This window comes from Chiroxiphia lanceolata, chromosome 1, assembly GCF_009829145.1.
Source record: "Chiroxiphia lanceolata isolate bChiLan1 chromosome 1, bChiLan1.pri, whole genome shotgun sequence".
Taxonomy (NCBI): domain Eukaryota; kingdom Metazoa; phylum Chordata; class Aves; order Passeriformes; family Pipridae; genus Chiroxiphia; species Chiroxiphia lanceolata.
Genome location: NC_045637.1, coordinates 60,140,279 through 60,156,953, shown reverse-complemented (window position 1 = coordinate 60,156,953; position 16,675 = coordinate 60,140,279). Strand labels below are relative to the sequence as shown.

At 42.4% G+C, this 16,675-nt stretch overlaps 1 protein-coding gene across 1 annotated transcript; it reads right to left on the bottom strand.

Annotated features, from left to right (window-relative positions):
- Nucleotides 1-464: 464 nt before the first annotated feature.
- Nucleotides 465-16,445, bottom strand: CNDP2 (carnosine dipeptidase 2). The gene is given in 15 exon segments (XM_032694840.1): nucleotides 465-1,957; nucleotides 2,364-2,511; nucleotides 3,108-3,249; nucleotides 3,777-3,941; nucleotides 5,831-5,991; nucleotides 6,580-6,664; nucleotides 7,170-7,370; nucleotides 8,277-8,365; nucleotides 9,908-10,070; nucleotides 12,550-12,632; nucleotides 12,635-12,695; nucleotides 13,650-13,669; nucleotides 13,672-13,735; nucleotides 14,003-14,059; nucleotides 16,424-16,445. Coding segments are annotated over 13 exon segments (1,425 nt in total). The 5' UTR covers nucleotides 13,709-13,735; nucleotides 14,003-14,059; nucleotides 16,424-16,445; the 3' UTR covers nucleotides 465-1,887.
- Nucleotides 16,446-16,675: the final 230 nt, after the last annotated feature.

The window sequence follows — 16,675 nt, the reverse complement described above, 5'->3', positions numbered from 1 at the left end:
AGAACATAATGCATAAACACTAACAGTTTTCCTCCTGGTCAAACAGCTTTTTCTTTACATCATGAGAAACAGGTATTACCTCAGTCCAGGATCCAGATTTTCTGAAGTTTTGATGCTTTTCAGGTTGGTGAATAGAAAACAAGCAACATAAACCCACCAACAGTGAGGGAATCATCTTTTTATGTAACTGTTGCCCCATTTAGAGAAGTCTAAGGTGTCAATTCAGTAACCAAGGAAGATACATTGACTGCTAGGACTAGTTACCCTGATCTCAGCATACAGATGACCTTCAAATATGCTGGTATGCCAGTTCTTGTCCTTTGTGCATCCTGCATGTTTCAGCAGAGTAGTTCCACTGTCACCGACAGCTGAGAACCCAGCAGCCAACTCTCAGTGTTGTGCAGGTGCCTGGTGCTCACAAGTACTGATGGAGGTGTATGACACAGGTCTGACTGTACCCCAGCTGCATGTGCAGAGTTTAATGGTACCAGATTATCTCCAGCCATTAACTCCAGTGACAAACCAAAAAGAACAAAATAAGACAGAGACACTTTAGAAGCTTCAAGGAGACCAGAAGACTCCCTATCCCAACACTATTAAGTCTCCAGATCAAGCAACAGTGAAAACCAGGCAGAGAAGACTCTCCTGCCTTCTGCCCCTCAAGGGAGGAAAGCATCACATGCTGTTCACCTATGTCAGGATACAGAATGCACCATGCTCTCAGAGCAAAGCATCATCATTTGAAATACTTACCTAGTTTAGGTTGCTAGTGCTGGTCAGGTAATTCAGAAACAGTGATCCCAATCTAGTTCAGATTAACACACATTTAAGAGGGTTTGGTCTTTTGACATAATAACAGGTGTTGGAGTTTAATGTATCCAGAAGACAGCTTGAAGTTGTACCTTAGTCAGTAGTTGCAACAAGTAGGCATAAGCAGGTAGAGATCACAAATCCCACCCACTCCCTTGTAGGATCATCAGCTGTGCTACAGTGTGATGATCTGTCTTACAGAACCAAAATTAAACATTTTGAGCTTGCTTTCTCTCAGGAGAACAGGATTTTGCAACATCTGCTTCAAGTCAACAAGCTGTAAATAGAGCCAGAGCCTAGGAATAAACACTTGGATTCCCAGGATATTTCCAGGTCTGTGCAGCCATGTTGCTCATCTGCCCCTATAGTCACAGAAGTGCCCCTCCCAAGTTCTGTAAGCTGCTTTCTCCTCCCAAGTCATTATTTAATCTTTAGAGACCAAGAGCCAAACTATAGCATGATTATTTATTATCCTTTTTTGGTAGTACAAAGGCAGCTTTACAAAAATGGCCAGCAGTTGTTACCACAGTGAAATTTGTTATACCCTGATTCACTGTCAATTGAAAGCTGCAGACAGGCAAAGACAAACTGCAAGAGACAAAATGCTCTTCCAAATCACTCAGTTAGCAAAGACAGGTGTCTCACTACGGTGTGAACATATTCCAGTGTAGCCCCATTATCTGTCACTGACTACTTACTTCCAGGACATACCCAGGAATAAGAACCTTAAATTTAGCTGGCAGTTCTACAACTGGTATGGCTGCTTAAACTGTTGAGAACAAACCATTCCTCTTGCTTTACAGGAAAAGTAGATGAATATAGCAAACTGAAGTGATACAGAGGAGACCCAGATGCAGCTCAAGACTGCTGACCAGACAAGGAATAGTCTTGTAATTTAAAGAAGTATTTTTGGTACACATGTTCGTCAAATGGAACTGCATGCTTCCCTCTCCTCCACCAAAGCAGTGGTGGTAGAGTGTTCGTGGAAAAGGGGAGCCGTGTAAGTTTGGTGATTGATGACATTTTGTAAGAAAATTCACACTTCTGATCCATAAACCATAACGTAAGGTGTCTAATTTAGTCCTTCAGCTGGGAAACCTCATAGAGATATGCACCAAGCATCTTCACCCCCTGGATGTAGTTGTACCTGGAAAGAAGACAGCTTCCATTAGCATTGTCTTAGTTGAGCTCTATTTCTAGCAGATGTGGTTTTCGCAAAGCCCACACATGACAAACACTGCAGGTAACAGGCACTACTCCCAAGCTTCCTGCATCTCCCCTGGTAAGACAGAAACACCACTCTGAGCAGTGGATAGCCAAGCTTAGAGACCAAAGTATAAAACCTGCTTCTGTTTTCAAGTGTATAAACCCAGAAACAGTAAAGAGATTGAAATCCCACTACAGATTAGTTACTCAATCAGTCATTCTCTGCTAGGGACAAATGGCACTTTGCCTTCCAGAGCATTAAAGAAAAGCAAGAGTTCAATTTGTAGTATTTTCCATAATACACGCCCACAGTAAACTCACCTTGGCACAGGGATAAATACTCTTACCTATTTAACTTCTCATTTTGAGAGTGGGCACCATCATCTGCAGCTCCAACAGGAAGCAGCATGACATTCTTGCCTGTTGCTTCTTGAAAAGTAAGGGTAACAGGAATGCTTCCTCCCTCTCTTGTCAGGTCTGGTTCAACTCCAAAAACTAGAAAAGTGATATTCTAGTCAGTTTGGAGTTATATTTGTTTTTCTAACACATCCTTACTTAAGCCATCAAGTACCAGCACTAGGTGCTGGCCAAATCAGCCAGACTGCACAGGCCACAGAACCGTGGAGCTTCCCCCAGCAGACGCAGCACTGGAGTATTGTTACTTTCAGAGTTCAGTTCAAACAGTTACACACCAGTACTTCATCTGAAAGCCTGTCTATACTCCAACACAAGTTAGATTTGCTCTAGCTGCCCTACCAAAACCAATTAAGATGGGCGCCAGAATGACTAAGCTTCAACAAATTTGGCTAAGCAGGTGATCTGAACTAACAACCTCATATGCAAAAGCAACAACACACCAACAGACTTGTTCCAGAACAGTCTGGAATGAATTGGATATCCAGTTTCTTTCCTTCCTCTACCTCAAACTTCAGTTTAAGGATTGCACATGACATACTTCATTATTTAGCGAGCCAAAGTTATTAGATAAGCGCAGAACACTAAATATTCAAACGTGACCTCTTCAGTGTTTCTTGAGGTGGTGGAACAAGAGCCTTTTAATCTTACCAACACCAAGTGAAAAACCCACTGACCTGTCTTCATGGCCCTCCTACCAGCCATGTAGTGGGGATGGTTGAAGTCTGACACCCAGGGTTTTCCACCATGGCCTAAGTACACTTTGAATTTGTTGGGACTCTGCAGCTCTGCAAACTTTTTGTTCAAATAGTCTTCTACCTATAAGAAAGATTGAACAATCTTATCTACTGTTAGCATTTGTAGGAACACTAGTAAAGTCCATATTCTAAAAGTATCTTAGGAACTTGCAGGTCACTACAACAGTCCAGCAATACTTTTCCTATTACTCTTATTTCATTATTCCTATGATTCTCCATTCTGAAGTCAGAATATATTCTTCAGGCAAATTAACAGTATAGTGTAGAACACTTAGCCAATATGTCAAATACTTATGCTTTTGAATATGCATTTCTGGCAATCCAAGTGCCCTACAATTACATTAGCATTTACTCCTAAGCCCTTTCTTTGAGTTTAGAGCAATTGGGTAGTCAGACAACAACAGTCCAGTGTGGCACCACAAAATGAATCCCTGAATTATCTTGCGTCGAGGTGCAAAACAGGGAAGACAGTAACAAAGTAAGTGAACAGAACTGCTTTAGAAAACAGAAAAATTCTTCCCCCAGGCATGGGGAACAGGAGAAGTTTAGAAACAGTTGTTTTGATACCAGCAATGCATGTCAACATACATGCTTTGTGACTTCTTCAGGAGTCATGTTTGGCACAAGCCTGATTGAGAACTTGCCAATCACTTTCCTAGGAACCACAGTCTTGGCTCCAGAGGCTGAGAAGGCTCCTTCAATTCCGTGGAGAGACAATGAAGGGTATCTCCACCTATGCATAAGGATATCTCTCTGCAGAAGCAAAGAGAAAGATGCAAGGTTATGTGAAGTTTGACAGCATTCCCTGAAGTATTCATTTCTTCAATCTAATAATGAATTTGCAAGAAACAGTGCTTTCTCCCATGGAGAAATGCAGCTCATTGAAGACCACTCAAAAGCTGTTACTCCCAGTAAGCACACATTTTGAGATACCAGCTGGATTCTCAGCACCTTAATAGATTCAACAGCTCTAGTTCACCTTTCTCATAGTTCTATGGAACTTACAGGACATGATCAATCTGCTTCTGACCAGGACATTTATAAGGTGCTCAAGCAGTGTGTAGGTGAAGGCAGGTGCCTTCATCACCAAGACACACGTGCTGAAGTTCACATATCTTCTAAAAGCCTCACCACTGCTCAAACTGCAGCATACAGTGTGCTTTTCTTTTTATCATCAGTTGTATTTAAATCCCTGATCTCCAGGTTGATTCAATTGACCATTATTGCCCTCCAGGTACACTTCCTGCATTTCCTCCTTGTTGCCTTGGACACAGCTGTTGAGTACACTGGACCCTGAATTCAACACAGCTGTTGAGTTGTCCTGTACAGACACAGCTACAGTGTCTCAAGACTGAACATCGCTGCAGAAATTCAGGGGACTCAGAAATTTGGTGGCCTTTATGTGAACAGTTTGGTTTGTTCCAGGTACAACCTGCCCCTATTCTTCTCTCAAAGCAAATGTAACTGTCACAGTTCAAATCTTTCAAGCACACTGTTTCTCACCTGGAAGTTACACGTTTCTCACCTCCCTCCCATACCTCTCCTTGGCCTTAAAACCCTTCTTGCATGCAGCTTAGAACTCCCTTAGCTAGGATTTCAGTTTAGTCAAGACTGAACAGCCTCAGTTCAGTATCACAAAGAGCATCTTGCCAGCTCCTCCTTATATACAAGCTATAATTCATCCATTACTTTACAGGACAAGGCTAAACAAGGAAGCCTGTGTGCTCCCAGTTGATATAAACCTGAGCATGTAAAGACAAGGTTGAGGATATAAATTGTTACTTATACCTATTTGAGTTGAGTTTGAAGTCTCCTCCTGACACAACTAGGACAGAATACAGACCTGCACATGTAAACTTGCCTTTTACAACATCTGTGTCTGCTTTTTATGACAGGAAATGTATTTACATCTAGGGTTTTAAAATTAGTATGTAATACCTGTACCTTGCAAGATTCAATGCTGTTAAAAGCATTCATTTGGAGAGCTCCCAGGACAAAGATTTAACTTCAGACATGAGTTTACTGACCTTGAGCCTGTTCAAAGATTTGGGTAGCTGCCAAGTTCATGACTATGAAACAGTCCTTGCTTGCCAGTCTAGAAGGATGTTCAGTATGTCAGCCTTAAATTCACCACAACTAGATTTGAAGCTGCTTTTTCACCTAATGAGCAATCATCTCTAAGCAACTACTTTATTTCTGATAACACATTGAACTTCCTACAGATGTAGGAAATCAGATGCTTTGTGTAAATGTGCTATCTGACCTCTGAAAAATTGCTAACATTCTTATCTAGCATTAAGAGAACAGCACTAGATAAAGAAATTTTTGTACAAGTTTGAAATGCTACTTATACAAAGACTAAGGAGCAAATTTAAAGTTGCCTAGGCTGCTTGCCTTAAACATGGGATAACCTAAACTAAATTTTCAAGGACCTAACACTGGCCATTCCTCAGCAAAGCGTTAAGCATGCAGTCAACCATACAGTAGGCAAAACTATTTTCAAGGCATTCTCACCATTTTAAAGACATCAGATGAACCTCTGCCTACTAAATTACTTGGTAGCTACAAATATATCTACAGAAGATCAAGTTAACATAGACAGCTTGATCTAAGCAGGGTAGGAAGGAAGGAGTGCAGCATACCTTTGTATCATGCAGGAGTCTTGTTGCTCCTACATCTTTTGCATATTCTGTCAGGTCAAAATCAATCTTCTCATATAACGCCAGCTCCTCATCAGTGACAGGCGCCACTGCTTCATTAACACCTGGGATGAGGATTTTCCCTTTCTTGTCTACGAGACAACCTGTAAACAAGCAACACCTAGCGTCAGTATTCAAACCAGAATATACAAGGTGTCATTGCTGGGAACACTTTCCTTGGGAAACACAGGTCTTGGCCTTCTGAAAGTTTCATAAATGTAATGAAATTCAGACTTCTATCTCCCACAGCAGGCACCAATGAGCATGGAAGGCACTTACAGAATTTGCAGCTATCCAAAATGTGCACTTGCATGCTACTTGTATTAATTCTACTGTTACATTCTACTGTATTTACTTCCACTGTTACCTTTGGCTGGCTGAAGGCAGGAGTCCAAAAGAGTTCAATATCACATCCACAGCAGAGTTTGAGAAGGCAGCTGATTTAATTAACATGTAAATTTGCAGCAAGATTTTAGAGGAAGCTAGAGTAGATAGACAACCTTTTGGCAAGACCTTCACCATATTTCTGTATCTCAGGCATTAGCCTTGCATACCTGGCAAGCTCCATTTCGTTGGCCATTGCTTTGCTAGCCTAAGCAGCCCTTACCAACCTCCCCACTGCAAACTCACTCATGTTTTAATGGTTCTTATTCTCATTTTAAATGCATTTAGTGAAACCTGCTTTTTCTTACCCATTAGAGCAATGAGATCTGTCATGGCCTCATGTACTGAACCACCGTAAACACCAGAGTGAAGGTCTTTGTCACAACATTCCACCTGATTGAAGTGAATTAATATTCAGGTTAATTTTAGCATGAAGATACTGTCAAATACACCAAAGACATTTACCCTAGCTTTTTCCTGCATGTATTTTGAGAATGCATCCAGTTTTGAAACCAGACCACTCAGCTGTAGTACATTAAAACAGATCTGCTTTGTGTTGCTCTGGAATACACACCTTTAGTACTGACTGTCCCAACCTTGGGGACTTGAGTGGTGATATCTCTTCCTGCACTTAAGGATCACTCTGAAACAACCCTCCAGAGAAGGTTGCTGGCTTCTCCTCCTTCATACATCTGAAAGCTATCCCTACCACACAAGCATCAGATAGGGTAATGAAATGAAATTATTCAGACAATTAGGAGAAACCATTCTACTTAAGTAGCCAGTTGCACCTTCTCTGAAGAAAAGCTATTGGCATGAAAAAGTTTGAGCTACCACTCTTCTCCGGCAGAAAATTCAGTTTAATAATACTGGTTTTGTAGTGTATCTCAGCAGTTACCTCTATGAAGTAGTAGCAGATGCCCCTCAAGCCATAAGTGATACAAGGCTTCTTCTTGCCTAGCCAGTAGTTGTCAGAAATGCACACATAATCCACATCTTTAAAGAAAGTATCTCGCTGAGCAAAAATCAGTTCATCAAGGCCTTCAGATCCCGATTCTTCCATACCCTCTAGGCAGAACTTAATATTTACTGGAAAGTCCTTTGAAATGAAAAACAAGAACAGACTAAGTATGAAAATGCTGTACTACTTCAGCAATCAGTAATTTTCATTTATCATGCTCAAAGTAAAAAAAATAGACATGGGGAAACTAGTTCCATGACAGTGGAATTTGTTAATTATACACGAACTATAATAAAGTTTGGACTGCACTTACATTGAGGACACTTACACGACCCTTCATTTGATGCAATTCAAACTCTTCAAAAAGTTTTAACTGAGCTCTAGAACAACTTTTTCCCAAGCCCCTTAACTGTGGGAACACAGCAGAAATCTGTTGCCAAAGGTAAGCCCCCAGGCTAGGAAAACTAATATTAACCACAGAAATTGCATGCCACTGTAGAAGCATCAGAGCTACCCTGTCTATTCAGGCTACCATATTCTACATACCTAGACAGGAATACAGAACTAGTCATTCTTCTCACAAGTAACAGGAACTTGTCTGGCAAGATAAAGCAGACACCTTGAGCTATTTCCAAATGCACATTTTCTTGAACAGAAACAGCAAAGCTCGCAGGTCAGTGTTACTAAGTTAACCTCTTAGAGCTCAGTGGCAGTGAGACATTAAGTTTTGATAAAGGTAAAGGTAATTTGACATCCTTACATGATAGGGATTCATCATGCTCCACATGCTTGCATATGTATTTTCCTTCTAACACATTTCATTAAAGGAAAATTGTTTAAAGTGCAAACCAAGCAACTAACAGACCAACTTGTCAGCAAGTCAACTCCACCCTACTAGTACATAAGTGAATTTACAGGACTACTGCAACATTCCTCTGATCAGCTGAATAAGCAGACTTCCCTCACAAGCATTTGTGGCTCAGATAACATTTATTGCTAGAATCAGTTGTACATAGAAAAGTAGAATATGTTTTGGGCACAGACCTGGTTAGTTTGTTGATAAGCCTCCAAGGCATTCAGCCAGGCAAGCACTGGACCTTTGTCATCTGTTGATCCTCTCCCGTACAACTTTCCTGTAGAAACAAGATACAAATTAACCAAGGTGGAAAAAAATTAGCATGAAGCTTCACCTCTTGCCTACATCTTTTTGGATAGTCTTTTTAGCCCTGCTTATATAAAAACTTTCATTTCTGATTCTTCTGAAGAAGCAGTTTCGCATCCTGCTTCATACACTCTTGCAAGTGGGACTGCTATAGTTCTCCCACTTTCAGAGCTACCTCACCTTTCCTCCCCAGCTTTTCCCTGGACAGGAATTGAATACAAAAGTCTGGAAAAGATGTAACTGCCTTATCATTCACAATAATAATATAATTTTGTACAAATATATTAGTAAGTGTACAGAAACAAGCGCCCTCCTTTTAACAGAAACCTAACCAGTATTAGCTACAATTCAATAACTCTGTTTGAAGAGTAAGAATCCAGTAGCTAGTGACAAATCAGTTCATCGGATTCTCCAGACAAAACTGGATCTCCTTAGAAAGGGCTTTAGTCAAAGGCAAGTTTTACAGGCTACAGGGAATTTCCAGAAAACATAGCATGTGGGATCACAGAGGCAGATATCATTACTACTCAGAGCTGCAGCTACAACCCCTAATCATCAGGTGTAACCACAGTGACAGAACAGGACAGATAGCTTGCAAGGTAAAGAGCCATTGGTGAAAATGCCTCTTGCACTCCTAGGTTGCACAGAGACAAGCCATAGCCCAAGGTAAATCTATGTCTTGCTATCAGATGAGAGAATTCAACTTAGTTACTTGGACTCTGCTGCCTATGACCAAGGGCCCAAGTAGAAATACTAGTTACCACAGATACTCCTTTTTCTGGCAATCATTACACTTATGCAAGACAAGTAGTTAATGTCCTTCTATTCACATGACCTTTGACACTAACACTGAGAAAATAGAACAAGGAAGAGGCTGTTGGTAGCACCAGCTTTAAACAGAAAAGAGTTTTAGTCATCTTGGCTACTGGCAATGCTGTTTCAACAGGAGTTACTGCACCATTTCTTCATTCCCATTTAGAGGAGAGGGACACTCGTCTGGGCACCAGCTCTCCAAAACACAGCTTCTGCAGTACTCATGGGAGCACAGTTTGCAAACACAAGGCAATCCAGGGAGACTGCTGTGACACTCCTGTCTCCAGGCATAAAGAAGCTGTGTTGAGTATTTTTTCCCAGATAATGGTTCAAAATCCCTGTAGTCTTGACATGACCTTACAGGTTGCAAGTTGTGAACAGCACAAGAATCTAGTTCTAAAAAGCTTTCTGGCAACAAACTATTACCATGGAAAGCAGCAGTTAAGACTGTGCTGTAGCAACAAGGAAGATAACATGCAAGTACCTCCTAGACTATCAGAAAAGGAAACAAGCCCTGAGACCAGCTGAGATTTTGCAGGTCTACTTTTTTACCATTCTCCCTCCTGCATATTTTCATCTCAACAGTATTAAATAAACACTCATACCTGTTCTTACTCTCCTCCCTTTCAATCAATAGCACATCTTTGGAACAATTGAGGAATACCACAGAAGTACTCACAGTGAAATCCACTGCTCTTACCATCTCTTTCTACCAGTGTGAAGGGCTCACTATCCCAGCCATCCTCTAGTGCTGCTGGCTGAACATCCAGGTGACCATATACACACACAGTCTTTTTGCGTGGATCTGTGCCAAGTGTTCCCAGAACAATTGGTGGTAGAGGGATCTCTGATCCATCAGGCAGCTAGAAATAGGAGGGAAGAAGTTTTATTCCAATGTGGGATGTCAGAAGAACATGTTTTTATCAGATAAATGAATTATTTTAATACTGTGGAGGTTATGACACTAAGGGGACAGACAGCTAAAAAAAAAAAAACTAAGCTACTTAAACTGATTGCCAGAAGCAGAGTGCCAGAGAAGGTATCATGCCAGTTAGCTTTCCAACAAGTCCCAGTAACAATCACAATGTTCCAAGCCACTCAGAACTGTTAGCTTTAAACACCAATCCCACATCAGACTTTAGCAGAGCAAGCTGACTGCACACCAACTGCCATGTCTAATGCTGACCTCAGCATAAGCGATAAACTCCATTCAATACTGCATTTTGTGTTGCTTATCACTGCACTTTCATCCTGCCTACAGTATAGCTCCCTAGACAAAAATTTCCTGACAGTGGTATCTCTGAGTGTAACGTGCCTACACCCAAATAAGATCAGCATAACAGCTGTATTTCTCTATACAAGCCTATGCTGTTAAGCTAAGGGCAGAGTAGTGCTGATGAACTTGGTTCAAGAGTTCAAGAGTTGAACTTGGCTTAGTTCTTTGGAATACCCCATAAGCAATTATCACATGCTATTCTCAGTCAGCATGTATTTCCCTTTTGGTGAACACATACTCCCACACACTGTTCAGCAGATCAAGATCAGCTTGCACTTTTTGCTCATACGGGCTCCAAACTTCAGTTCTTTTTATCAACAGGCTACATGGTCCTTGGCCAGCTGCAGCTCTACATGATTAAAGAACTACTGCAAGAATTTACAGTAATGAGTACACAGAACAAACTGCTGTGCAGCAGTAAACTTTGACCAGGTAAGTTCACCAGTTGCTTTACATTGTCCTTCATAAATATAGCAGGAATGTACCTAATACACTGACTAGCTCTGTCTATACTTAATATAAAACCAAACACTGGAGTTAACTTTTGCAGCTGGATTAAAGTTTTCCAAATAATAATGTTATGCATAAAACTCTAAAATAAGCTACCAAAAAGTTAGTGATGAAAGGAACAACTTTGTCTCTGAATTAATTGAAACACTTTTGAGGGGATTTTAGGCTGTATGTAGCAGCAGAGCTAGAATTATCCTACAGATCTCCTCCCAAGAGGGCACACGAAGTCAGCTGTTTCCTTGCTGGAACCTGTAGTCCTACAAACAAGTGTAATCCAGTTGGCAAAGGCAAGAACTGCTCAGAAGGTCCCAATACATGCAGATTTCACTCAGCATTCTTTCCCACCAATTACAGTAATAATCTTCTAAAACCAGCAAACATTCCAGTACAACAGGATTTTTAATGCCACTATCCAAATGCTCATCTAATAATTTTGGTATGGGTCTTATTCTCTGGCATATAGTGACTAGGCACTTCAAAGGAGCAGTACATCAAATGGATGGTTCCTGAGGACAAGATTATTATTATCATTCTCATAAGCATATACATTTCTCGAGGAAAAAAGCAGTCTGGAGAGCTAAAAACAAGGAGGGAACTCATTCTTTTAATTATACTTTTGTATCTGGTAAGGGAACAATGCAATCTGGTGACAAACGTAACACTTTAAAAGAGCCCAAAGGTCTTTTGGAAGACTTATTGAAACCTCAGTCAGTATCTTTACACTCTACAGGCCTAAGGATCAATACTAGCCTGTTGTTAAAAATGACCAACACTTTTGTTTGCAGGTGTTCTGTTCATTCAGAAAAGTATTTAACACACATTTAATACAGTCCAAAATTTAATACAACATGTTTAACTGATCTGGATCCCAAAGTTGACTATAAAGGAAGGTTTTTAACAGAAAGCTCAGACTGTGTGGCAGGAAAGACTTAAGTCACACCCCAGCAGGTTCTGACTTTTTAGACCACTACCCACAAGACCCTTGTGTGGTGATCCTGAGCAGAAGATTACCAGACATAAAAAAATTAGCAATCCACATAGTTAATCTGAGTACACCAAAGCCTGTGCTAGGCTATGCTGCACACAGAACATAGTTTTGCCTTCCTGCCTGTATTGTGCTGTGCATATCCCTGGACTGCAGGTTAAACTGAAGCCACTTGACTGTAACCTGAAGGCAGTTCCCACTTGGCACTGGTGATTACACCACCTGCATGTCCTTGACTTTATCTAAAAGTGCATCAAGAAGTTCTGATATGAATATCCTTTTGTCTGGCAGTGGAATCAGACAGCTTGAAAAAATAGAATGGTATCACATTCCCATGAATGGGATCTAAACAGCATGTTGCATGCTGGTTGGATGCCTGCTAGATAGGGACATGAGTATCTCTACTGTCCTCTTTCTTATAGTGGTAACTCTAATAAACAGCATTTTAATTATACTTTATGGAGACTAAGTGCCTTTCTTACTGGGAACATAAGAAATCAGCACCTTCTTGTGCAAAACATCTTGTCTTCTAAGTGGACTTTTCCCACGAAGCTGACATGGAGACGCTAACGTACCTTTGTTTCCCAATATCCACAAGCTGGGTTGTGCCTCCCAGTCGCTCAATATCCCTCGCAGCAACCTCCATCATGCGTTGATTTCCCCCCTCTTCTCCGGCCATGCTGACACGCTCTGGATTGCCACCCACTCAGCCAGGCGCTACAGAAGGTGGAAGAGCTACAGGTTTTACTACACATGACAGGCACTATACAAATACAACACCGTGTATTCAACACACACTGTTTTAAGTTAAGCTTAATTGAGATAAATCCACTAGTCCTCTGCTCAAAGAAGTACTCTAACCAATATATTACTCAAAACCTCTCAAAAACCTCACTTTCCTACAGCTGCCCCTGCAGTACAGCACAAACTCTACAGATATACAAGGTAAGGTTAAGAGTATGAAAGTTTGTGCATACTGTGCTTTTTTGGTTGCTGTTCTTTAAGTATCCAGAACCAGCTGATGTCTTTCAGGTCTCTCAGAAAGGACACTTGAGCTTTTTCTCCCTGTGTGAGATCAGCAAGAGCAACTGGCAGAAATCAAGCTGAACACTTGGCATAGTTCTTGCCTGAGTTCACAATGCTCTACCACTGATTCTTCCCAGGTAAACAGCACTGCAATACAAGCTGCAACTAATAGCAGGTCAAGCAGCGAAGTACCTCTTTGGAGAGAGTAACATCTCTCCTCTGTACCCCAACATAAATGGTTTCATACAAGAAAGGTTTATTCAGCCTCATTTAGAACTTTCATCTCCCATCTCAAAAGGAAAGAGACTATAAACCTAGTTCTGCATTCAGGAGCCAGTATCAAACTTCTCATACCTCTAAATAAGTCACTGTTTGCACTATACAGTAATAGATAATTCCCTAATAAATCTAACATGGACATTTATGTTTTGGAACAGAACCTATGCCTAAACTTAAAGAACAGTTTTCTAGCTTGACTCAAATCAGTTTCACCTGCTGCTTGCTCTCCCCTCTCTCCAATCACTTCACATTACTCTCTCTTATTGGGTATATTATACAGGTGCAACAATAAGATTGAAGATGACCATCTAACTTTTAATATCCCATAGCTGCCCATGCTGCAAGACAAAACTCAAGAAAACTTACCTGAACATAGAGGTCCTGGGTTCATCAATGTATTTAAAGATGGTTTCAGGAGTGGACATTTTCTGACTAGAAGTGTGCTGAAGGTCCTGTGACAGAAAAATAATTCAGCCTTCACAGGTTTAAGAAGCAACAGTCAGTAATCAAGCAGCCACACAGACTTTCACCTTTCAACTGCTAATGCTACACACTAAACTGTAATAATATAAAACTTGAGGCCCCTCCCTTCCTTGAAATCACCTAGTGACAAAAGCATATTTAAATTTCAACACCACTTTTCTGCCTCTCCCCTCAAAATAACTTTTGAAGTTAAACTGAGCAAGCTTATATAGAGCTGTATATATAGTATAGTATACCTGATAAAGTATATCTGTCTGTAGAGATACTTCAATTAAATCATACACTTCATTTCACTGCAAAATTACAGGCAAAACGTTACTCAAGTGAAATGCAACTTCAAAGAGTAGATTTCATTATGAGTTCAATTAATAGTGTGCCACAGGCTTGAATGCTAGGAGCTAGGTGCAAGAAAGCACCACACTTAATGTTCTACAAGGGCACTTAAAAGCAGGAAGCTTAAGAACTGTGCTTTCTTCTGCTTTAAAGTCCCAACCTGCCACTCAGACTTCCAAAGAAAGGTCAGAGTAAAGCCATGGGAACAGAAGCCAGCCCCAGCAGGCCATGAGCAAATGGTCACTGACTACTTCATTGCTACCACTTTTTCTTTTGTTTTACTTTCAGCTGAACTTCACATGAGGAAACCCAAGACCTTTCCTCTTCTCAGTTTTCTGTCTTCCTTCCAACTATGAAATCAATATTGAAAAGATATACTGTTCACTCAAGCAAACAAAACCAACAAGCTGAAATTCAGATCTCAAGTTCAAAAAAGATACAGCATCTCCCCTAAGACAGGAAAATAATGAGCTTTACTAATCACAGAATGGGTAAGGTTGGAAAGGACCACTGAAGGTCATCTAGTCTAAGCTCCCTGCTCCAGCAGGGTCCCCTATAGCACATTACTCAGGATTGTGTCCAGGAGGCTTTTAAATATCTCCAGAGAAGGAGGCTTCCTGAAATATGCCTCTGAAATCCAAGTGCCTGGACTAGGAGAAAAACTCCAGTTTTTCTTGTAATACACTGAACATGCACTTTCAGCAGCACCAGCCACTGTGACTCAGTATGTTGTTGAGTCAGCTTTATGCCAGATCCTTTAAGCCTTTCTTCTACTTCTACACAGTAGTCACAAGACAAGTATGATAGTTGTTAAAGCATCTGACTGCTTGTCTTAGGATTTCTTGAACAGCTGACTACTCTGTATAGCTGAAACTAACGCTTTAAGCTGCAGGTTTCCCACACAGTATACTGCAATACAAGCACCACCCCAAATTTAAGACGCACACATTTTCTTTCAAGCAGGGTTGTACTTACAGAGATAATGGTGTTTGACATACAAAAATCCTTTCCCTCACCGGAGAGAGTTTCTATTTAATTTAAAGCATCCATCAAGTTTAAATTTGGATAATGACTTTTAAACACCAATTAGAACAACCCCAAACCACCAGACAGGTCAAGCTTCCTCTTTAAGTGAAAACTAAACACCTTCAGAAGGATTATATGGACATAACTAAGTTAAAGGAATGCTTCTCACTGAGGCTGGGCTTCCCTAATGAAACCACCATCCTCACATGCAGTTAGAGCTCAGGCAGGATTCAACTGGAGCTCCTCAGAGAAACCAGCACACGGGCATCAGTCCAGTGCATCTGACTCTCCCCTTCACTCAACTGGTTCCTACAGCAACATCAGGACTCTCGCTTCACAGCAGAGACACAAAATACAGCAAATTACAGGGAGGCTGATATCCTGTCCAACACAAACAAGATCTGAACTATTTACTAAGCTGGACACTGCTTTAAATATCATCTTAAACATAACTAAATAGTCTTAAAAAACAGAGGGGCATTGAAGCACTCAAGTCACACTGCAGAGCTGCAAAAAAGCCTACTCCAGAAAGCTCTGAACTTGGAAAAGCAAATGCTGCTTAGTGCACAGCAAAAGGCTGGATGTTACTTCCTCTTCCCTCTGCAAAACCAGAGTTAGAACTTCCTGTAAGTCCTTCGGACTGGAGTACTGAACCCTTCCTACCTATGCAGAAGAGACTCCACTGTCTTACCTTTTCACAGGACTATACAACAGTGGCGCTTTGAAATAAACTAACCCAAGAGATTACCAGTGCACGGAGACAACCTGGCCCTTCCCATCCACAGGCATCATTAGTGCCCCAGAGGAGAGCAGGGAACCAAGTTCGGAGCGGTCCGTAGCCATCGCCCAGCGCTCGCCACCCCCCAAAGCCACTGCCAGAAGCGGCACACAGCCCCGTGCCCTGCTCTGCGGGAGGTTTGACTTAAAGGCTAAATTTGCTATTTTACAGGATTTTGCAGCACAAGGGCTCGGGGCGGAAGGGAGGGAACCGCGCCGTGGGCTTCCTAAGGACTGCGCGGGAGAGGCTCACGGGGAGGGACAGCGAGCGTGGGGAAGGTGACGGGGGGGCAGTGGCAGCACCCTCCGAAGGACAGCTTCCCTCCCGGGGCAGCCACAGCGCCGCCGCGCCCGGAGGCCGAGCAGACGCTTCCTACCGCGGGACACAAGGCAAGGCAAGGCCCGGCCAGCCGGGCACGCCGCGCAGCCGGCATTGCCGGCGCCTCTCCGCCAGGCCGGGCCAGGCTCGGCCGCCGCGGCACACGGGGAAGGGACCCGGCCGCTCCCGCCCCGCCACTCACTGTTCCCGCACCGTCCCGGCTTCCCCTGCGAGTGGCTCCGCTCGCCGCCACCACTGAGCCTTAAATACCCCGCACGGCCCCGCCCCGCGCCGAGCCCTGCAGTGACCAATCCGCTGGCAAGGAGGTCCCCGGGGGCGGGGCTTGAGGCGAGGCGGGGCTTGAGGCGAGGCGGGGCGGGGCGGGCGGCCCCTGTGGGACCGGGGGGAGGGGGGGTCGTCGGTGCTGTGGGGGGGGGGGTCGTCGGTGCTGTGC